The 23,840-nt window shown below is 42.3% G+C and overlaps 1 protein-coding gene across 8 annotated transcripts in view; it reads left to right on the plus strand.

The window, feature by feature from the left end:
• ptprub (protein tyrosine phosphatase receptor type Ub) overlaps nt 1–22,783 on the plus strand; it is a 406,174-nt gene extending 383,391 nt beyond the window's left edge. For all 8 annotated transcript variants that reach the window (XM_014169371.2, XM_014169389.2, XM_014169399.2 and 5 more), the window contains 5 exons: nt 7,367–7,681; nt 8,596–8,721; nt 10,020–10,177; nt 19,736–19,871; nt 22,537–22,783. In XM_014169371.2, the coding sequence (XP_014024846.1) occupies nt 7,367–7,681; nt 8,596–8,721; nt 10,020–10,177; nt 19,736–19,871; nt 22,537–22,605 (804 nt within the window). In that variant the 3' untranslated portion in view covers nt 22,606–22,783. The remainder of the gene's footprint in view (nt 1–7,366; nt 7,682–8,595; nt 8,722–10,019; nt 10,178–19,735; nt 19,872–22,536) is intronic.
• The last annotated feature ends 1,057 nt before the right edge of the window (nt 22,784–23,840 follow it).

Below are 23,840 nucleotides of genomic sequence, written 5' to 3' on the forward strand. Positions count from 1 at the left end.
TTATTATATTTTTTATTTAACCTCTATTTAACTAGGCTCATTTAAGAACAAATTCTTATTTACAATGACGGCCTACCCCGGCCAAAGCCAGACGCTGGGCCAATTGTGCACCGCCCTATGGGACTCCCAACACGGCCGGATGTGATACATCCTGGAATCGAACCAGGAACTGTAGTGACGCCTCTTGCACTGAGATGCAGTGCCTTAGACCGCTGCGCCACTCGGAAATGTCCTTCCTTATAGGGAAGGACATTCAACAAGCACAGCACTTACACAAATGACTGATGATTGGCTGTGGGGGTTGTTTTGTTAGACTTCAGTGCGGCTTTTGATATTATCGATCATAGCCTGCTGCTGGAAAAATGTATGTGTTATGGCTTTACACCACCTGCTATATTGTGGATGAAGAATTACCTGTCTAACAGAACAGAGAGGGTGTTCTTTAATGGAAGCCTCTCCAACATAATCCAGGTTGAGTCGGAAATTTCCCAGGGCAGCTGTCTAGCCCCTTTACATTTTAAGTCTTTACTAACGACATGCCAGTGTGTGTGTGTCTATTTGTGTAGATGACTCAACACTATACACGTCAGCTACTACAGCGACTGAAATGACCGCAACACTTAACAAAGAGCTGCAGTTGGTGTCAGAATGGGTGGCAGGGAATAAGTTAGTCCTAAATATAAAATAAAAAAAACCGAAAAGCATTGTATTTGGGACAAATCATTCACTAAACCCTAAACGTCAACTAAATCTTATAATGAATCATGTGGAAATTGAGACAGTTGAGGTGACTAAACTGCTTGGAGTAACCCTGGATTGTAAACTGTCATGGTCAAAACATACTGATACAACAGTAGCTAAAATTGCGGGGAAGTTTGTCCATAATAAAGCGCTGATCTGCCGCCTTAACAACACTATCAACAAGGCAGGTCCTATAGGCCCTAGTTTTGTCCCACCTGGACTACTGTTCAGTCGTGTGGTCAGGTGCCACAAAGGACTTAGGAAAATTGCAATTGGCTCAGAACAGGGCAGCACGGCTCGCCCTTAAATGTACACCAAGAGCTAACATTTATAATATGCATGTCAATCTCTCCTGGCTCAAAGTGGAGGAGAGATTGACTTCATCACTACTTGTATTTGTAAGAGGTATAGACATGTTGAATGCACCGATCTCTCTGTTTGAACTACTGGCACACAGCTCGAACACCCATGCATACCCTACAAGGGATGTCACCAGAGGTCTCCTCACGGCCCCCAAGTCCAGAACAGACCATGGGAGGCGCACAATACTACATAGAGCCATGACTACATGGAACTCTATTTCACATCAAGTAACTGATGCAAGCAGTAGAATCAGATTTAAAAAAACAGATGCAAATGCACCTTATGGAACAGTAGGGACTGCGAAGAGACACAGGCACAGACACATGTATAAACACACACGATAACATACACACATGTACACATGGATTTTGTGTTGTAGATATGTGGTAGTAGAGTAGTGACCTGAGGGCACACACTTAATGTCTTGTGAAATCTGTTGTGATTGTGTTGTAATGTTTTTAAAGTTGAATAAACTTCCTTAATTTTGCTGGACCCCAGGAAATATCAAATATTTAGCAGATGTTATTGCGGGTGTAGCGAAATGCTTCTGTTCCTAGCTCCAACAGGGCAGTAGTATCTAACAATACACAACAATACATAGAAATCTAAAAGTAAAAGAATGGAATTAAGAAATGTATAAATATTAGGACCAGCAATGTTGGCGTGGCATTGATTAAAATACAGAATACAGTATATACATATGAAATGAATAAAACAGTATGTAAGCATTATTAAAGTGACTAGTGTTTCATATATATATATAGGGCAGCAGCCTCTAAGGTGCAGGGTTGAGTAATGGGGATCCATAACAAATATAATGTTGCTCCAAAAGTAATTACAGTTTATTACACAGACACAAATAGTTGTAGTCATCTCCAAATTAACTGTTCGTTCCCACAGCAAAATTGTTCTGGGGGAACAAATAGTTACTCTACTATATTTTTTTTTAAATATTTGAATAAAGATCTCAGAAAATTGATACTTTTTTTAAGGTCTGGTGCAGGTGTATGTGCATCAGTGCATGAATGCCTGTCTTCTTGCATGTGTGTGCATATGCATGTGTGTTTGTGAATGGCAAAACATGGATTCCAGTTTCCTCTCACGTTTATAGGTGTGTGATTGTCATTCAAATCTCCCATCATTTGTGGGAAGCTGGGAATGTGGTGGTCTCAGAGTACTTTATTTAATTCTCATTAGGACAGAGGAGCACCAGGTGTGTTCCCACATGCATTCATTTCCTCTCTTAGCCCTTCAAACGGCACTGTCTACTGACTCTACCATAAGAGCAGCAGCATTGATTCAAGGTTTCGCATTTCAAAGTACTGTATTTCATATTGGAATAGGCCCACACGCAAGTTTTAATTTCACGTGCACAAGTACAGTCAAATATTTTCTTGCAAGCGCTAAACCCAACAATACAGTAATCATTAACAATGTAATCCTAAAAATAACATAAGGTAGAACAAAAACACATGAAAAATAAGAACACGAGAAAGTAAGCATACTATCTACAGGGTCAGTCAGTTCCAGTATCATATTAACAATGTGCAGGAATACTGGAGTGATAGAGGTAGATATGTCACCTTAGGGGTAAGATGACTAGGCATCAGGATATATGATAAACAGAGTTGCATGTGCATATTATGTGTGTGTGAGCAAATGAGGAAGTGAGTGTTTGTGTGTGTTTTGGAGTGTCGGTGTGCATGAGTGTGTAAGGCCCTATGAGTGCAGTGCAAAAATAAAATAAAAGGGTCAATTCAGATAATCCATGATGCCATTTTGTTAGCTATTTAGTTACCTATTTAGCAGTCTAATGGCTTGTGGATAGAAGCTGTTCAAGAGTCTGTTGGTATCAGACTTGATACACCGGTACCACTTGCCGTGCAGAAGCAGAGAGAACAATCTCTATGGCTTGGGTGGCTGGAGTCTTTAACGATTCTCTGGGCCTTCCTTTCACGCTGCCTGATATAGAGGTCCTGGATGGCAGGGAGCTCGGTCCCAGTGATGTACTTGGCTGTCCGCACCACCCTCTGTAGCGCCATGCGATCGAGGGCGGTGCTATTGCCATACCATGCAGTAATCAGCCAGTCAAGATGCTCTCAATGGTGCAGGTGTATAACTTTTTAAGGATTTCACAGCCCATGTAAAACATTTTCAACCTCCTGAGGTGACTGTGAGAGTGTGTGGACCATTTTAAGTCACACCGAGGAACTTGAAGCTCTCGACCCGCTCCACTGCAGCTTTCCCCCCCTGTAGTCAACGATCAACTCCTTGGTCTTACTGATGAGGGAGGTTGATGTTCCGGCACCACACTGCCAGGTCACTGTCCTCCTCCTTGTAGGCTCTCTCATCGTCGCCATTTATCAGGCCTACCATCTTCATGTCGTCAGCAAACTTGATGATGGTGTTTGAGTTGTGGGTGAACAGGGAGTACAGGAGGAGACTAAGCACACACCCTGTGGGTCTGGGGCAGAGGTGATGTTGCCTACCTTCACTACCTCAGGTCAGCCCGTCAGGAAAATCAGGATTTAGTTGCGGACAGAGGTGTTCAGTCCCAGGTTCCTAAGCTTGGTGACGACCTTCAAGGGATCAATGATGTTTAACGCCGAGCTGTAGTCAATGAACAGCATACTCACATACTGTAGGTATTCCTCTTATCTAGGGTGGGTGATGGCCGTGTGGAGTGCAATTGAGATTGCGTCGTCTACAGAGCTGTTGGGGTGATATCCAAATTGGAGTGGGTCTAGGGTGTCTGCGATGATGGAGTTGATGTGTGCCCACAACTAGCCTCTCAAATAGAGGTTGACCGATTCAACGGAATGGCCGATTTAATTAGGGCCGATTTCAAGTTTTCAAAACAACCGGTAATCGTCATTTTTGGACACCGATCATGGCCGATTACATTGCACTCCACGAGGAGACTGCGTGGCAGGCTGACCACCTGTTACGCAAGCGCAGCAAGGAGCCAAGGTAAGGTGCCAGCTAGCATTAAACATATCTTATAAAAAACAATCAATCTTAACATAATCAATAGTTAACTACACATGGTTGATGATATTACTAGTTTATCTAGCTTGTCCTGCGTTGCATATAATCGATGCGGTGCCTGTTAATTTATCATTGAATCGCGCATTCGTGAAAAAAGCACTGTCGTTGCACCAATGTGTACCTAACCATAAACATCAACGCCTTTCTTAAAATCAATACACAAGTATATGCTTTTAAACCTGCATATTTAATTAATATTGCCTTTTTAACATTAATTTATTTTAACTAGGGAAATTGTGTCACTTCTCTTGCGTTCTGTGCATCAGAATCAGGGTATATGCAGCAGTTTGGGCCACCTGGGTCATTGCGAACTGTGTGAAGACTATTTCTTCCTAACAAAGACAGCCAACTTCGCCAAATGGGGGATGATTTAACAAAAGTGCATTTGCAAAAAACGCACAATCATTGCACCAATGTACCTAACCACAAACATCAATGCCTTTCTTAAAATCAATACACAGAAGTATATATTTTTAAACCTGCATATTTAGTTAAAAGAAATTCATGTTAGCAGGCAATATTCAACTAGGGAAATTGTGTCAGTTCTCTTGCATTCATTGCACGCAGAGTCAGGGTATATGCAACAGTTTTGGCCGCCTGGCTTGTTGCGAACTAATTTGCCAGAAATGTACGTAATTATGACATAACATTGAAGGTTTTGCAATGTAACAGCAATATTTAGACTTATGGATACCACCTGTTAGAGAAAATATGGAACGGTTCCGTATTTCACTGAAAGAATAAACGTTTTGTTTTCAAAATGAAATTATATTTTCCGGATTTGACCATATTAATGACCTAAGGCTCGTATTTCTGTGTGTTATTATATTATAATTAAGTCTATAATTTGATAGAGCAGTCTGACTGAGCGATGGTAGGCAGCAGCACGCTCATAAGCATTCATTCAAACAGCACTTTACTGCGTTTGCCAGCAGCTCTTCGCAATGCTTCAAGCATTGCACTATTTATGACTTCAAGCCTATCAACTCCCGAGATTAGGCTGGCAATACTAAAGTACCTATTAGAACATCCAATAGTCAAAGGTATATGAAATACAAATGGTATAGAGAGAAATAGTCCTATAATAACTACAACCTAAAACTTCTTACCTGGGAATATTGACGACTCATGTTAAAAGGAACCACCAGCTTTCATATGTTCTCATGTTCTGAGCAAGGAACTTAAACGTTAGCTTTTTTTTTTTTACATGGCACATATTGCACTTTTACTTTCTTCTCCAACACTTTGTTTTTGCGTTATTTAAACCAAATTCAACATGTTTCATTATTTGAGACTAAATTGATTATGATGTATTATATTAAGGTCAAATAAAAGTGTTCATTGTTCATTCAGTATTGTTGTAATTGTCATTATTACAAATATATAAAAAATTTGCCGATTATTCGGTATCGGATTTTTTTGGTCCTCCAAGTATCGGTATCTGCGTTGAAAAATCATAATCGGTCGACCTCTACTCTCAAAGCACTTTATGATTACAGATGTGAGTGCTACAGGGTGTCATGTAAATATCTTCCCAGCGTGAAATAGTTCCAAATCGTTCTGATTGTGATGTCATGTTGTAAACATTTTCAAATGTTCCCAGTCAATAATTGCATGAGTGTCTGTGTGGATGGCTGAGCTCGTTTCTCTCACATCCCCTCGCCCTGGGTTTATCTAACTAACTAGCATAATTAGCTGTAAACTGGTCGAGATGGCTTGTTCTCAGATGTGTGCAGTTTTAACTTGTTTATATAACTAACTAACAAATATATGCACTGTCAATCGAAAACATGGCGCCCAAGTCTTTGCATTCGCAAAAAATCTCTCCTCACATTAACCCTCAACACTTCGACGCGCGAGTCCGGGTATTTATATGCTGACCTCATGCCTCAACAAGCTTCTGATTGGTGAGAGTCAATACTCCTGACCACCATTGATTGGCAGATGTGTAAAGCAAATGCGTGTGCCCATAGAACAGTTTTTCGAGGGAGGGTGTGAGAGAAACATCCGCAGGAGCTCAGCCATCCACCTAGAGATGCACATGCAATTATTGAGCTGGGAACATTTTCACGCTGGGAGAAATGTTTACATGACACAGGGCAGTAGTCATTGTTGCATGAAGCCTTAGAGTTCTTGGGAACAGGAATGACGATGGTCATTAAAATATGTGTGGATTACAGACTAGAACAAGGAGAAGTTGAAAATTACCGTGAGTATGCCTGCCAGCTCTGAGTACGCGTCCTGGAATACCATTGGTCCCTGCGGCCTTGCAGGGGTTGACATGATTAAAGACCTTACTCACGTCGGCCTCGGGAATGCGAGATCACCCAGTCCTCTGCGTCGGTGATGGCCCTCACACCTGGCACACTTTAACAGTTTACTGTGTTTTTCCTTATACACTCCATATCAATTATGCCACTTTCATTACTTGACAATTTATTACTTAGGTGGGGGAAACATTTGGTCTTTGATTACAGATTGTTAGTTCTTACCTAAGTTAGATGGTCAAGTGAATCCCTTTGATCCTGTAATTCACCCAACTGACATTCCTTCTGAAAGGATCCATGCAATGTATGCCAAGTGCAACCTCAATAAAACCTCTAGCTATATTTTGCTCATCTATCACAAAGCCCAGATAGAGCCAATACCAGCCAGTATCACTAAAATCAGCATTTCCCAGATCTGTTATTGATGTGGTGCATTAATGATCCAACTATTCTGTTCATATTGTTTTATGTAATTAGGGTGGAATGCTTGTTAATGTTCATCAAAGGGAATAGGTGCAAAATATTCAGTTTTTCGTTTGTTTTCCCCAAGGTTCATAACATTTGTGTTCATTATGCTTGAGGCTGGCCTAATTTTTCCAATTTGTTATTGAACTCTATGACTATTTCAGAGTGATGTTAAACTATTTAAAGATGCTTCTAACTGGTATTGACAGAGAATAATGAGTGGCCAATCTGTCATTAGCACGCTGTTTCTCCACCCCCACTTCCTCCCCTTCTATCTGTCCACCTCCATCAATTCCCACCTTTCCCTCTTTTTTCTTCATCACCTATTTTTATTTCTGGTACTTCATCTCACCTCTCCTCACACCTCACCAATCTCATAAATTCTCCCTCCATTAAATCTTTATATCCATCCCTCCCTCCCACCCCTCTTTTCTTCCTCCCCTCCATCTTCCCTCCCTTTCCACCTCCCCTTCCTCCTCCAGACGTTGAACTCGGTCACCCCTCACCTGGACGTGGAGGAGTGCAGCATCGCCCTGCTCCCCAGGAACCGGGAGAAGAACCGCAGCATGGACGTGCTGCCGCCCGACCGCGCCCTGGCATTCCTGGTCACCACTGAGGGCGAGAGCAACAACTACATCAACGCGGCACTCACTGACAGCTTCCACCAGCCCGCTGCCTTCATCGTCACCCCTCACCCGCTCCCCGGCACCACCGCTGACTTCTGGAGGTTGGTGTTCGACTACGGCTGCACCTCGGTGGTCATGCTCAACCAGCTCAACCAGTCCAACTCTGCCTGGGTGAGCTATATATTTTAGTATTTATGTATATTAAGGTATACTGTTTGCATGTAATGTATATGTTAATGAATGCAGTTTATTAGGAAGGGACAGTGTTATATATGTGAATCTGCATTTCACTTTTCACAGTGAGAAGTGCTGCAGATCCGAGTCTGAATCTAGTTCTGATTCTACTGGCAGTGTCTGGGATGCTGTGTCTTAGCTCAACTCTTGCTCCTGTGTCCATAGTTCTGATAGCAGAAGACTTAGCCAGTCAGAGCCATGCTGCTCTGCCATCATGTAGTTGTATGAGTGTGTGTGCTTTTGGATTTGTTTTTTCACACCGCATTGTGCCTCTGATGTCTGACCACATTGATATTGTGGAGTCAGTAACACTCCTCGCTTCATTTCGATCTCTAGAGAATCAGCTATATCACTTTTAGTCCTACCCCTAAGCTATAACTCAAGGTTTCTCTTTGTAGGTATCTCACAGTGTCTGCCTGATTGTCTCTTAATGAATTACAAGACACTCGTCACAGGGCATTACCCCATCCCCCTCTGCTCCTGTCTCATCTCCTTAATACCGGCCCAGCTCTGTCTCACTCTCCCACACATACACATTCTCACTCTCTCTCTCTCTCTCTCTCTCTCTCTCTCTCTCTCTCTCACTCTGCACTCACTCTGTTTCATCATGTGAGAGCCCTTCCTCTCAGAAAGGTCTGCTTTTGTTACCAGTTCCAATCACATGCTGTTGGAACGCTTTTGGAGTCGTAACAGGGTGGTTTTGGGGGTGAATTCATTGGACTGATATTTCCCTTTTGGAATCTTGACAGTGATCTATAGGTCCCAAAGATGCCAAATGAAGTATTTTCTCTTCCTCCTTTTTTCACTCTACCCTCCCTCTCTGTCTCTTTCCCCTCTCTCTCTCTCTCTAGCCCTGTGTCCAATACTGGCCAGAGCCTGGTCTACAGCAGTATGGGCCAATGGAGGTTGAGTTCCTGTCCACGTCAGCTGACGACGACGTCATCACTCGTCTGTTCCGTGTCAAAAACGTGACAAGAGTGAGTCACTAAGAGCATTTATACACACCTGCATGGACACACACACGCACACGTACATACACAGAGGAGATGCTTTCAACATTATAAAACAACCGTCTCCCTTTTTCAATTTCCTGCCTGTCATTACATTGATGGGCATCTTCCTTTTCTTCCTGCCGGGATACTAACGGGGACTTTGACCGTAATGCATGTCACATGCACAATGTGTGATATTCTAATAGGCTCAAATGCATATTTTCTCACCCTTTTTATTTATTCATATAGCATGTCACACATTTAAATCAAATACCTGATGTAGAGAATCAGGCAGAACTCATGAAATAGGCTACATGTCAACCCAACTGAAGAAGATTACAGCTCTGTTGTCAAAGTACAGGGAGTACTGGTGTTGTCAAAGTCCCCCTTAGTATGCCGGCAGGAAGAAAAGGAAGATGCCCATCAATTTTCCCTCCCTACCTCTGTGAAGAACAATAGAGACTTTGTTTGGTGTGCATGTGCATGCATGTCCTTGCTTGTGCGTATGCGTACTTGCCTTCGTGTGTGTCTTAATTATCTCTTTCTGTCTGTCAGAACGGTAGAAAGAACAAAGTGTGTGTACAATACTGTGTGTGGGTGTGTAAATGAGTAGGTGTGTTGCATCACTGTCAACCAGATTGGCACTTCCATGCGAGGCCTGTCCCTGCTGGCAGGCTGTGTGACAGGAGGTGCCCATAACCACCCTCAGAGTGGCATCCTCCTTTCCCCAATCTACCCCTCCTGTCATCCCTCCTCACCTACACTACCTCTCTCCTCCACACTGCACTGTCAAACAGCACCTCACACAACCCGGAACAATGCAACCCACAGATAGCATAGTGTGGGGAAATGATGTGTTTGTGTGAAACGAGGGTGTGTGCATGTGTTTGTGTGTGTGAGAGAGAGAGAAATAGGTCCATAGAGCATCTGAAAATCCCACTTCCATGATTGTAACTTCTTGCATCCTATTTGTTTGTGTTAGTCCAATCTGCATGACTTACAGTGCATCCCTAGCTCCTTACGTTTAGGGCTGGAGGCTGTTATATCTGTCACGTGTGCCCCTGCAGCAGCAGAGTGATATTAATGCAGGTGCTAGTATGGGCTATAGCTCTGAGCACACAGGGACATCTCCCTTTCCCATCCCAGGTCTCAGTCTCACCAGCAGACTATAAATCTCACACACACTTATCGACACACATGAACTAGCAACACGTAGGCAGGAACTCATGCACAAACACACGCATTCAGGTCTCATGAGCTTCATGTTTTCTTTCTGTCCTTAGCTCCAGGAGGGCCAGCTGGTGGTGTGTCAGTTCCAGTTCCTGCGCTGGTCAGCCTACCGCGACGTGCCCGACTCCAAGAAGGCCTTCCTCAGCCTGCTGGCTCATGTGCACAAGTGGCAGAGGGAGTGTGGAGATGGCCGCACTGTTGTCCACTGCCTGTGAGTTTTCCTGACAATCTGACACAGACACAAGTGCTCACATGCACGAATGCAATCACTGACACACAAGCACACACACAGACATACACAGGTAGCCTAGCGACAGGTAGCCTAGTGGTTAGAGCGTTGGGCTAGTAACCCGAAAGGTTGCTGGATCGAATCCCCGAGCTGACAAGGTAAATATCTGTCGTTCTGCCCCTGAGCAAGGCAGTTAACCCACTGTTCCCCGGTAGGCCGCCGTTGTAAATAAGAATTTGTTCTTAACTGACTTACCTAGTTAAATAAAGGTAAAAAAATGCACACACAACAGCAGTACTCCAAGCATAGTTCATCACAGACTGGAGGTCAGCTTGGCCTTCACCTAATCAAACACCAGCCGCCAATCACAGACAATGAAGTAGGCGTTACCACTTGATTAACACCGGTTCATAATGGTAGCAATCAGGTACCAGCCTTCAGGAACGCCCCTGCCCAATCAACAACTACAGACCAACCCTCAGGACATACACCAATCAGTGTAAGAGGTGGTTTGAGCAGTAAGCATGACGCCAGATGGCTTCTTGGCTGCATTGCACTGTACTCTCCTCCTCTCATAAGAACTCAGCTCAGGACCTGACTGAATATGGAGCCTTATGCACATTGCTGAACCATGACACGTGTGCCTCCACCACCACAGTCCAAGAACACATCACTCAGTGCTGTCACACAGCATTACCCACGGCAACCGGGAAAGAGATTATGGCAATGAAATAAATTATGGCTTAATACAGAATGTGCCAGCTCTCACGATAGTAAATTCCAGGCTGCCAAACCGCTGACGCCGATTGATTACCTTAATATTGCCCGTATTGGCTGCCACGGCGACTGGGCGCCTGCCTTCCCAGGGTATATGTCAGGAATGAGAATGTGGCCTCGCCTCCTTTGTTTATTAATGTTCCTTTTGCTTATGATGATAACCCATACTGTCTAGCGTCACAAAATGCCACACACAACAAGCTTACTGGACCCTGTCCTCGCATTTCAAGGCTGCGTTGAGACAATGACTTATCAGTGACCCAAGCCCTGCTCAGATAATCCCTACCATTTTGTTGCTGAGCTGTTGTAGTGCTGCTGCAAATGTACATTTTCCCAGAGGTGTTCACATTCATAATGTAAGTAACCTAATTTATGTTCCTCTAAATGCCTCTGTCAAAACAACAGCTATTCTCAGCAGTAAGCCTAAAGCCTATTCTTGTGGGAAGTTGCTATAGACCACCAAGTGCTAACAGTCAGTATCTGGATAATATGTGTGAAATGCTTGATAATGTAGGTGACATCAACAGAGAGGTATATTTTCTGGGTGACCTAAATATTTACTGGCTTTCATCAAACTCAAGAAAAAGCTTCAAACTGTAACCAGTGTCTGCAAACTGGTTCAGGTTATCTCATGATGTCTTAATACAGAATGTGCCAGCTCTCACGATAGTAATTGATACCCCTACCAGGGTATTTGCAAACAGAACAGGAACTAAATCATTCACTTGTATTGACCACATCTTTACTAATGCTGCAGAAATCTGCTCTTAAGCAGTATTCAAACCCATCCGATGTAGTGATCATAATATATCCATATCTAGGGAAAAACAAAGTTCTAAAGACTGGACCTAAAAAAAGTGTATAAGTGATCATACAAGAGGTTTTGCAATGATTCCTACGTTGAAGATGTGAAAAATATTTGTTGGCCTGATGTGTGTAATGAGGAACATCTTGACGCTGCACAAAATTGCTTCTTCTAGTTACTGACAAGCATGCAACCATAAAGAAAGTGACTGTTAAAAATTCCAAATCCCCATGGATAGATGATTCATTGAAACACTGTATGGCTCAGAGGAATGAGGCTAAGGGAATGGCAAATAAGTCTGGCAACACAGCAGATTGGCAAACATAGAGTAAATTGAGAACTCACGTAACTAAACTTAACGAAAAGAAGAAGAAACTAAACTCTGGAACAAATATAAATTATATGAAGAATGATAGACAAAAGCTCTGGAGTACCTTAAATGAAATTATAGGCTTTTAAACTAAGCTAACTCAGCTCCATGCTTCATTGAGGTTAATGGCTCATTCATAATAGTATCAACCAGGTTGGCACCCGAAAGGACTTTGACATCATTCATGCTGCTCGTTCACGCTGCTCGTTCCGTGGGTAAGCAAATGCTCCTACCATTGTCTCTTCCAAGCATTTTTGACCTGTGTTTTGGCTTAATGCACTGCATACTGCTTGTATCCACAGCACTAACGTGCGAGTTGGTAATCTCCCGCTCATTTAGTAAAGTGCAACCAGGATCCATACAGTGAGCAAGTTGTCCTCTTTCTCTCTGTTTATCGTACTGCTGCATGTGTGTTGCTTGTGTGTGTTTGCCATTTGACTGGCGGAGCTTGTTTTCGGGATGTGGGTTGTGTTTGCAAACTCCTTTTAGCTCACAACAAGCTTGTAGCATGGCTAATTCTAGACAGAAAAACTCAGCAAATCTCAATGTGGAAGAGGAATATGTCTCAAGCAGTACACTCCATGAACTACTTGATCAACAAAAGTAGTTCTATAAAGATCTAATAGATCTGCTGGAAAATAACTTTGAGTCCTTCCTGCAACTCTTTTGTCGATTCTACCAACAAAAGGGTTGATGTTCTGTTCAAGCATGTAATGGAATTTAAACACAGTTTGGAATTTACGCAGTCGGAGGTGGAGAATCTAAAGGGCACGAATGTCATCAGCCAGACCTCATTCAAACCATGTCTGAGGACCTTGTTAGCTCGGGGATTCTGGCCCAACACTCTCACCACCTCTAACCACACCTGCCGCCCCTTCTTCCTTTAAAAGTTTGATTAATATTATGGTGTTTCTAATCTAAGAAAAATGAAACCCTCAGGGCTTCTGTTAGGATGGAACGAAAAATATAGCGCTGTACAACATGATGGTCGGGAGTAGGCTACAGTACTGAGCATAACATTTCCACACCCTAATTGTAGTCTAACCAATACCCAAACGGAGATTCAGTGAAAATAAAAATGTAATTGATTTATCAAGATCAGTCCCCATGCTTGTCTCAGAGCAGTGTGAAACGGTGCTGAAGTAGTTGACCACAGGCTATTGCTTCAAATCCTATTGCTTCTAACTTCAATATACTTTTTAAATAAATACGACCTACACCACTTTTAACAGCACATTACTCAACACTAGTGAGACTCATGTCGACTACAGTAGGCCTACACTATATCGGATTATTTTTTTCAATGATGTGACTCTCAGCTAAAGATTTGATTTAGAGGATTGGAGAATTCTAAATTAATATCTAAGGGGCTATTTTCGTTGGGACAAATCTGTTCTGTGAGAATAATTCAAAATGAATTATTAATAATCGCTTTGTTTAAAAAATAACCATATTTTGGAGGTTTAGTTTTCAAATAACGTAAAGTGAGCGAGAAAAAGGCCATTCTTGAACATGGGGTGAGACATTGTTACTAATTTCTAAATAAAGCCAGTTTGTTATTTAGAATTATTTATTTCTTTTTTTAGAGGGAGAGAAACTAAAACCCTACCTTCGCCTCATGGGTCTCACGGTCGCGGCCGGCACGGTTATTGAACCAGCATCTGTAGCAACATAGTTGTCTTAGACCCTGCACCACTCGGGCACTGTACAATGTGACCGGTCGGGAGTAGGCTACAGTACTACAGTAAGAGCAAAATAATCCTAACATTTCCACACCCTAATTGTAGTCTTAAGTTTCTCTTAGAATAAAAACCTTGGTGTAACAACAGTTTAGTAAGTAATACTGAAGTCGTGCACAATTATCATTTTCTGTTTGGTTTATGTCGCCCATTTGTTGTCAGAGAGACAGCAGCGCCTTGGGACCCAAAAGCATAATCGGTGCTCTAATTCCCCCTTGCGCTGGTCTGGAGTAATGACGTAGTGACGCAGGGTACCGTACTAAACCACAAATTACCTCTATGTCCCGCAGCATAGTTGCAAAACTTTTAGTTGAGCAACCACTGTAACTAGCAAGCTAGCCAACGTTAGCCAGTTAGCTTGGGTGCTTGACTGCTGCTGTTAGGGTAGAACGCTCGGATCAACCCTTAAAGAGATGGGTGGGGCTAAAGCTTAAGAGGGTGTGAACGACACTGAATCTAATCAAATCAATCTTTATTTGTCACATACACGTGTTTAGCAGATGTTATTGCGGGTGTAGCGAAATGCTTGTTTCTAGCCGTAACAGTGCAGTAATATCTAACAATTTCACAACAATACACACAAATCTAAAGTAAAGGAATGTAGTTAAGAATATATAAATATTGGTCGAGCAATATCAGAGCGCATAGACTTATGTACAGTAGAATAGGATATAATAAAGTATATACATATGAGATGAGTAATGCAAAATATCTAAACATTATTAAAGTGACTAGTGTTCTATTATTAAAATGGCCAGTGATTCCAAATATATGTATATAGGGCAGCAGCCTCTAATGATAGTGATGGCTATTTAACAGATTTTAACAGTCTGATGGCCTTGAGATAGAAGCTGTTTTTCAGTCTCTCTGTTCCAGCTTTGATGCACCTGTACTGACCTCACCTTCTGGATGATAGCATTGTGAACAGGCAGTGGCTCGGGTGGTTGTTTTTCTTGATGATCTTTTTGGCCTTCCTGTGACATCGGGTGCTGTAGGGCGGACCGCACCACCCTCTGGAGAGCCTTGCGGTTGCGGGCGGTGCAGCTGCCGTACAAGGCAGTGATACAGCCTGACAGGATGCGCTCAATTGTGCATCTGTAGAAGCTTGTGAGGGTTTTAGGTGCCAGAGGCACTGTTGCATCTACTGCACCACACTGTCTGTGTGGATGGACCATTTCAGTTTGCCAGTGATATGTACGCCGAGGAACTTGAAGCTTTCCGCCTTCTCCACTACGGTCCCATCGATGTGGATTTCCTGACACCACACTTCCAGGGCCCTCACCTTCTCCCTGTAGGCTGTCTCCTCATTGTTGGTAGTCAGGCCTACTACTGTGGTGTCATCTGCAAACTTGATGATTGAGTTGGAGGCGTACGAGGCCACGCAGTTATGGGTGAACAGGGAGTATAGGAGGGGGCTGAGCACACATCCTTGTGGGGCCCCAGTGTAGAGTATCAGTGGATTGGAGTTATTTTTTCCTACCTTCACCACCTGGGGGTGGCCCGTCAGCAAGTCCAGGACCCAGTTGCACAGGGCGGGGTTCAAACCCAGGGCCTCAAGCTTAATAATGAGCTTGGGGGTTACTATGTTGTTGAATGCTGAGCTATAGTCAATGAACAGCATTCTTACATAGGTATTCCTCTAGCCTAGATGGGATAGGGTAGTGTGCAGTGTGATGGTGATTGCATCGTCTGTGGATCTATTTGGGCGGTAAGCAAATTGAAGTGTGTCTAGGGTGTCAGGTAAGGTAGAGAGGTGATTTGATCCTTGACTAGTCTCTCAAAGCACTTCATGATGACAGAAGTGAGTGCTACGGGGTGATAGTTATTTTGTTCAGTTACCTTTGCTTTCTTGGGTACAGGAACAATGGTGGACATCTTGAAGCATGTGTGGATGGTAGACTGGGATAGGGAGAGATTGAATATGTCCGTAAATACTCCAGCCACCTAGTCTGCGCATGCTCTGAGGATGCGGCCAGGGATGTAGTCTGGGCCGGCAGCCTTACGAGGGTTAACACGTTTAAATGTCTTACTCACGGCAGCCACGGAGAAGGAGAGCTCACAGTCCTTGGTAGCGGGCCTCGTCGGTAACACTGTTGTCCTCAAAGCGGGTAAAGAAGGTGTTTAGCTTGTCCGGAAGCAGACGTCGGTGTCCGTGACGTGGCTGGTTTTCCCTTTGTAGGCCGTGATTGTCTGTAGACCCTGCCACATACGTCTCGTGTCCGAGCCGTTGAATTGCGACTCCACTTTGTCTCTATACTGACATTTTGTCTGTTTGATTGCCTTACGGAGGGAATAACTACACTTTGTATTCGGCCACATTCCCAGTCACCTTGCCATGGTTAAATGCAATGGTTCGCGCTTTGAGTTTTGCGCGAATGCTTCCATCTATCCACGGTTTCTGGTTTGGGTAGGTTTTAATAGTCACAGTCTCCTATACACTTCCTGATAAACTCAGTCACCGTGTCAGTATATGCGTCAATATTATTCTCGGGGGGTACCTGGAACATATCCCAGTCCGTGTGATCCAAAAAATCTTGAAGCGTGGATTCCGATTGGTCAGACCAGCATTGAAATGTCCTTAGCTCAGGTACTTTTTGGGTTTCTGCCTATAGGAAGGAAGGAGATCAGATTCGTGATCAGATTTGCCTAAAGGAGGGAGGGGGAGGGCCTTTTAGGCATCCCGGAAGTTTATTTGATTCGATGAGAGAGCCTACAAGGAGGAGGACAGTGACCTGGCAGTGTGGTGCCGGAACAACATGGTTGAGCATGAAATACTACTTTCTAAATTGCATTATCATGGTTTTCATGATTATACACTACATGACCAAAAGTATGTGGACACCTGCTTGTTGAACATCTCATTCCAAAATCATGGGCATTAATATGGAGTTGGTCCCCACCTTTGATGTTATAACTGCCTCCACTCTTCTGGGAAGGTTTTCCACTAGATGTTGGAACATTGCTGCGGGGACTTGCTTCCATTGAGCCACAGCATTAGTGAGGTCAGGCACTTATGTTGGGCTATTAAGCCTGGCTTGCAGTCAGCATTCCAATTCATCCCAAAGGTGTTCGATGGGGTTGAGGTCAGGGCTCTGTGCAGGCCAGTCAAGTTCTTCCACACTGATCTTGACAAACCATTTCTGTATGGACCTCGCTTTGTGTATGGGGGCATTGTCATGCTGAAACAGGAAAGGGCCTTCCCCAAACTGTTTCCACAAAGTTGTAAGCACAAAATCGTTTATAATGTCATTGTTTGCTATAGCGATTTCCCTTCACTGTACTGTGTGCGAAACAGTACGGTGAAACACATTTCATAAAGCTCCCGACAAACAGTTATTGTGCTGACGTTGCTTCCAGAGTCGGTTTGGAACTTGGTAGTGAGTGTTGCAACCGAGGACAGACGATTTTTACGCGGTCCCTTTCTGTGAACTTGTGTGGCCTAACACTTTGCTGCTGAGCTGTTGTTACTCTTAGAAGTTTTCACTTCACAATAACAACACTTACAGTTGACCGGGGCAGCTCTTGCAGGGCAGAAATGTGATGAACTGACTTCTTGGAAGGTGGCATCCTATGATGGTGCTTTGTTGAAAGTCACTGAGCTCTTCAGTAAGCCCATTCTACGGCCAATGTTTGTCTATGGATTTTATTCACCTGTCAGCAGCGGGTGGGGATGAAATAGCCAAATCCACTAATTTGAAGGGGTGTCCACATACTTTTATATATAGTGTACATATAATTGGCTATATAGTTATGTTTATGATAGAGATCAGTCTGTTTATGCAAACGGCTCTGCATCTACCAAGGCGAAGATATCCTGTGGTGTGCCACAGGGTTTGTTATTCCTAATCTATATCAATGCCCTTGCTGCTGTGTCTTCTACTGTACTTCCCATTTTCTTCGCTGACAATACCAATTTGATCTGATCACACAATCATTTTGATTCACTAATTAATAAAGCCAACTCAGGCATGGCCAAGTTTTCTGAACAAATTATCTTTAAATGTAAAAAAAATCCTACTTTATTGTATTCACTAGTAAGAATAGGAAATATTGTACAACATTTTTTGCCAGAATCCCATTTGGTGGGAACGAATGAAACAAGTCAGTTCCAGAGTTTTAATTGATGAAAAGTTATCCTGGAAAGATCATATTCAATTTGTCTGCAGCAAAGTGATGAAATCTGTTGGTATCATCAGAAAGATTAGTGGTTTGGTTCATCAGGCATGCTTCCTAACTCTATACTATAGCTTAATTTAAACATATCTCATTTACTATAATATTGTCATTCTTGGTCAGGGAGTCTTGGTGGTTCCAAACTTCTTCCATTTAAGAATAATAGAGGCCACTGTGTTCTTGAGGATCTTCAATGCTGCAGAAATGTTTTGGTACCCTTCCCCAGATCTGTGCCTCGACACAATCATGTCTCGGAGCTCTATGGACAATGGCTTGGTTTAGTTTTTTTTACTGTGGGACCTTATATAGACAGGTGTGTGCCTTTCCAAATCATGTCCAATCAATTGAATTTATGACAGGTGGACTCCAATCAAGTTGTAGAAACAGCTCAAGGATGATCAATGGACACGGAATGCACCTGAGCTCAATTTCTGAATACTTATGTAAATAAGGTATTTCTGTTTTTTTTAATAAAACATGTTTTCACTTTGTCATTATGGGTTATTGTGTGTATATTGGCAAAATGTAGAGAAAGCCATGGGGTTTGAATACTTTCTGAAAACATTTTGTCTGCAACAGTAAAATAAATAAATGACACTTTTAGCTCCAGTCAGTTTTAGAATGGGTAACTAGCAATAGCCTGGTGCTAAATATCTCAAAAACTCGCAGCATCATTTTTGGAACAAATCACTCGCTCAACCCTAAACTTCATTTGGATCTATTATTGAATAATGTGGCTATTGAGCAAGTTGAATAGACTAAACTGCTAGGTGTCACCCTTGATAGCAAGCTATCATGGTCAAAACATGTAGAATCAATGGTTTCTAAAATGGGAAGAGGTCTGCTTTCTTGATATCTCAGTCAACCAGACAGGTCCTACAGGCCCTACTTTTGTCGCACCTGGACTGCTGTCCAATTGTGTGATCAGATGCGGCAAAGAAGTACATAGGAACATTTCACTTAGATGTACACGGAGGGCGAATGTCAATAACATGCATGTCAATCTCTCCTGGCTCAAAATTGAAGAGAGATGGACTGCATCACTATTGGTCGTTGTGCGAGGTGTTGATCTGTTGAAGGTACTAACCTGTCTGTTCAAGCAGTTGGCACACAGTTCGGACACTTATTGGTATCACACAAGACATGCAACCAGAGGTCTCTTCACAGTCCAGGATAGAGGCTGGGAAACACACAGTATTAAATCGAGGCATTACATTAATTGAACTCTCTGCCACCCCAGGTAACTCATGCTAGCAATAAAGCAGATTTAACAAAAAAACAAACAGATAAATGACCTTACGGCACGACGGGGATTTTGAAAAGAAGCATAGACATTTTTATGCATTTTGTATTGTATTATGTATGTGATACGTGGTTGGGATACGGCTGTGATATGTGATTGTCTTGCCTGGCAATCTTAAGATGAATGCACTAGCTGTGGGCCACTCTGGATGGGAGCGTCTGCTGAATGGATAAATTGTAATGTAAATGTTGTGCTGCTATGTATATTTATGTATATTATGTCTTTTATCTGTTGTATTGTTTCCTGTTTGGACCCCAGGAAGAGTAGGGCAGCAGCTAATTGGAGATCCTAATAAATACTAAAACCTAGCATCTTAACACTGAAGGTTGTGTTTCAACTCCTCCTTCTCTAACAACTCTTCCCTGTCTTATAGGAGCGGCGGTGGGCGCAGTGGGACATTCTGTGCCAGCACCATCCTGCTGGAGATGATCCAGTACCAGAACATGGTGGACATCTTCTACTCCGTCAAGACGCTCCGCAACTCCAAACCCAACATGGTGGAGTCACTGGTAGGTGCAGTGGAGCTGACCGGCTGCAATTTAGTTTTGCAGTATTTTAGCGATGACTATGAATGTGTCTGCCTTTGAGTAATCAGATTTGTATTAGTGTTATTACTATATCCACTATTATCAATTATATTTCTATTCAATCAATTAGGGGGAGGGGGCCGAGGAATTCCGTCCTGGGTTAAGCGCGACGTAAATGGAACATAATTCCCTTTTTTATGCACTTTTTTGTGTGTATTCTGACCTTGAACTTAAGCATGAGAATAGCATGCTATTCACCCGTTATTCGTTTGAGGTAGAGCTCGACTAAGCTCGAGGTGGAGCTCGAATGGCAGAGGTGTGTCTACAGATACGCTGTATTATGATCTTGACTTAATTCCCTAATAATTCCACCACATTTACATGCGAGGAAACCATGACTAAGGTCTAGTGAACCTATCGGTTCCAAGTGTAAAAAATTATCTACTTAATTATTTTATTGATGGAAATAACACCATTCTCCATGCACTGTAATTCACAACTTGATAAGACCTATTGATAAGAGCTAGGTAAATGAGTAATCCGTTTGGATAAAGTGATAGTAAATATAAATTACACTTATTTTAGATCTATTTTATCTTATGATCGCCGGATACAAATGTGAAACCAGTCATATTGCAGCAAACTGAAGCATGTCAACATATCAACTTTCCCAGAGTAAAGTTTATGAAAGGCTGTGCCATTATGCAGAATTTAAATTGAACGTATGGCCTTTTAACTTTGCAGGGCACTCTCGAATGTCATAATTATAGGCTACCCCGACTTTCTCTGTCTCATGTTAAATTTCAGTATCGACTGTCAGTAGGCCTTAAACCACACATTCAGCGACCAATAACATTATATTTCATTTGATTTACTGTTAGTTCCCTTCAGTTGATATAGCCTATATTATTACATTGTTTTGTTTACCTTCATTTATTTACTCTGTAAATGCTTCACGGCCGTTCGGTTGTTGCTGAGGGTCATTACTAACAGTTGATAATATAAAAAAAAGACATGTAGGCTAATTAAATCAGTATGAAACAGAACGCAGACCAAGCCGTAACAGTTTGAACCCGACGCATGGCGCAATACTTGGCCTTGTTATCACACAGTTCTATCGTTGTCTGTTGCCTGCATTAACCATATTCTCCCTAGTTTAATTCTATGTACACTAATCTTCCAACATTACCATGGGTTGAAGAACTGAATGTGTCAATTTTCAGAAGGAATCAAACCACTGTTTTCTTTCTTTCGTGCGTAAAGGCTCTCCAAACCTGGTTTTATGATTCATAAATACTTTCCTAAACCTAAATGATCTACAAGATCAGAGTATTTTTTTAATCTACCAATTGGTTCTGAAATGGAGACGAATATGCATATATTTAGAAGGTATTCTTTCATTGATGCCTCATATTCTGAACCCGTTCTTTCGATATATTCTAGTCTGTCGACAAAATTCTAACTCTACTGAACAAAAATATAAATGCAACATGTGAAGTGTATGTACCATATGCATAAATTCCATACTTCTCGAAAATTTTGTGCACAAATTTGTTTACATTACTGTTAGTGAGCATTTCTCTTTTGCCAAGATAATCCATCCACCTGAAAGGTGTGGAATATCAAGAATCTGATTAAACAGCATGATCATTACACATGTGCATCTTGTGCTGGGGACAATAAAAGGCCACTCGAAGATGTGCCGTTTTGCCACACAACACAATGCCACAGATGATCTCTCAAGTTTTGAGGGAGTGTGCAATTGTCATGCTGACTGCAGGAACGTCCACCAGAGCTGTTGCCAGAGAATTTAATGTTAATATATGTACCATTAGCCGCCTCCAACGTCGTTTTAGAGAATTTGGCAGTACATCCAACCGGCCTCACAACCGCAGACCATGTGTAACCATGGCCTCCACTCCACATCCGGCTTCGTTACGTGCAAGATCGTCTGAGACCAGCCATCCAGATAGCTGCTGAAACTGAGGATTATTCTTGTCTGTAATAAAGCCCTTTTGTGGGGAAAAATATATTCTGATTGGCTGGGCTTGGCTCCCCAGTGGGTGGGCCTGGCTCCCAAGTGGGTTGGGCCGATGCCCATCCATGGCTGCACCCCTGCCCAGTCATGTGAAATCCATAGATTAGGGTCCCAGTAATTTATTTAAATTGACTGATTTCCTTATGAGCTGTATCTCAGTAAAATCGTTGAAATTGTTGCGTTTAAGATTTTTTGGTTCAGCATAAAAGGAGCACCATATTTAACGGGATGACTTAAGATACTGTAAATGTACTGAAAACACCTATTGAACGAAAACTCAATGAGAAAATCTGTTGGCCAGTGGGATGGTTTTCAGCAATTTAATTACATTTATTCAGAGTGCGCAAGGTAGCCACACCTGCAGAGCGCGTTACGTGAACGAAAAAGGTAAGTCCGAATACCAAATACTGCGAAGTGGTTGGGAAAGGCATCGGGATCGGGCCCAAGATGAAATTGAATTTCAATTCAAGACTTAAAAAGTTACCTTTATTGAATCTTTTTCAATTTTTCAGTTCCTGAGTTGGAGTTTAAATGGATTTGAGCCTAACCCTACATATCACTACCATTGTTGGTCTATGTAACTAATGCATGTATGTGTGTTTTCTGCAGGACCAGTACCGATTCTGCTACGACCTTATCCTGGAGTACTTGGACTGCATAGAAGATAGCATGAGATAGCAATGTTCCGTAGCTGGTGCATCTCGTGGGCTGTGACTGCTGACTAGGTTACATACCCTGTGACCCCCTCAACATTTACTTTATTGTTTGGATTAATGGGCCTAAACTGTTGTGAAGGACAACAATAGATAAAAATAAAAAAGGGGGAAGTGCTCCTCACTTTTAACCCTTAAATGTATAGCTGTGGTTTCGTTCATTTAATTGTTGACGTTGTTGTTTTCATTTCTGATACTTTCAGCTTCGTTTTTGTGTGTTTTTGGTCTTTGCCTCTACTGGAGCTCTTTTGTGCTAAATGTTTCTGTGTCGTCAATGATGGAGAAACATGAGAGAGTACAAAGACCTGTGAAGAGGTCGCCCTGCCTTTCATAATTTTCTTCAAACATGAATGGCCTGGACATTTTTTTTTTGTCTTGCTAAAAACAGAATTTGACTCTCTACATGAAAGTGTTCTAGGTTTCTCCAAGAGCTACAGCAACTGCAGTGTACTGTGGTGAATACAAGATATCTCTACCACAAACTGCCTTACCGTTCCCTAACACTGGGGAAGATATAGTACAACTCAATGGAAGGATTTCAATGGGCTACATGAACAACAATGCTTTGTGTAACAAATTTGGCAGTGCTATGATAAATAGATGAGTCATTGAGACAAAGGAGGATGAAGTACAATTTGATGTGTTTGTCTCTTTTTGTGATGGGCCAACCTAGTATGTCATAAGACTGATCCAATTCCCATCAAAAGGGATGCCTAACCTGTCACTTAATTTAATCGTGCCAATCCCACAGACTGACTTGAATACTGTCTTCACTTTGTTCTACTCCTTCATGTTGATACATGTACAGTGCATTTGGAAAGTATTCAGACCCCTTGACTTTTTCCACATTTTATTCTGTTACAGCCTCATTCTAACATGGATTACATCATTTTTCCCCTCATCAATCTACACACAATACCCCATAATGACAAAGCAAAAACTGTTTATTTTTTTATTTTTGCAAAACGGAAATACCTTATTTACAGACCCTTTGCTAGACTCAAAATGGAGCTTAGGTGCAATCTGTTTCCATTGTGCATCCTTGGGATGTTTCTACAACTTCACTGGACTCCACCTGTGGTAAATTCAATTGATTAGACATGATTTCGAAAGGCACACACCTGTCTATATAAGGTCCCAAAGTTGACAGTTCATTACAGAGCAAAAACCAAGACATGAGATCGAAGGATTTGTCCGTAC

The sequence above is a fragment of the Salmo salar genome, chromosome ssa02 (assembly GCF_905237065.1).
Source record: "Salmo salar chromosome ssa02, Ssal_v3.1, whole genome shotgun sequence".
NCBI lineage: Eukaryota > Metazoa > Chordata > Actinopteri > Salmoniformes > Salmonidae > Salmo > Salmo salar.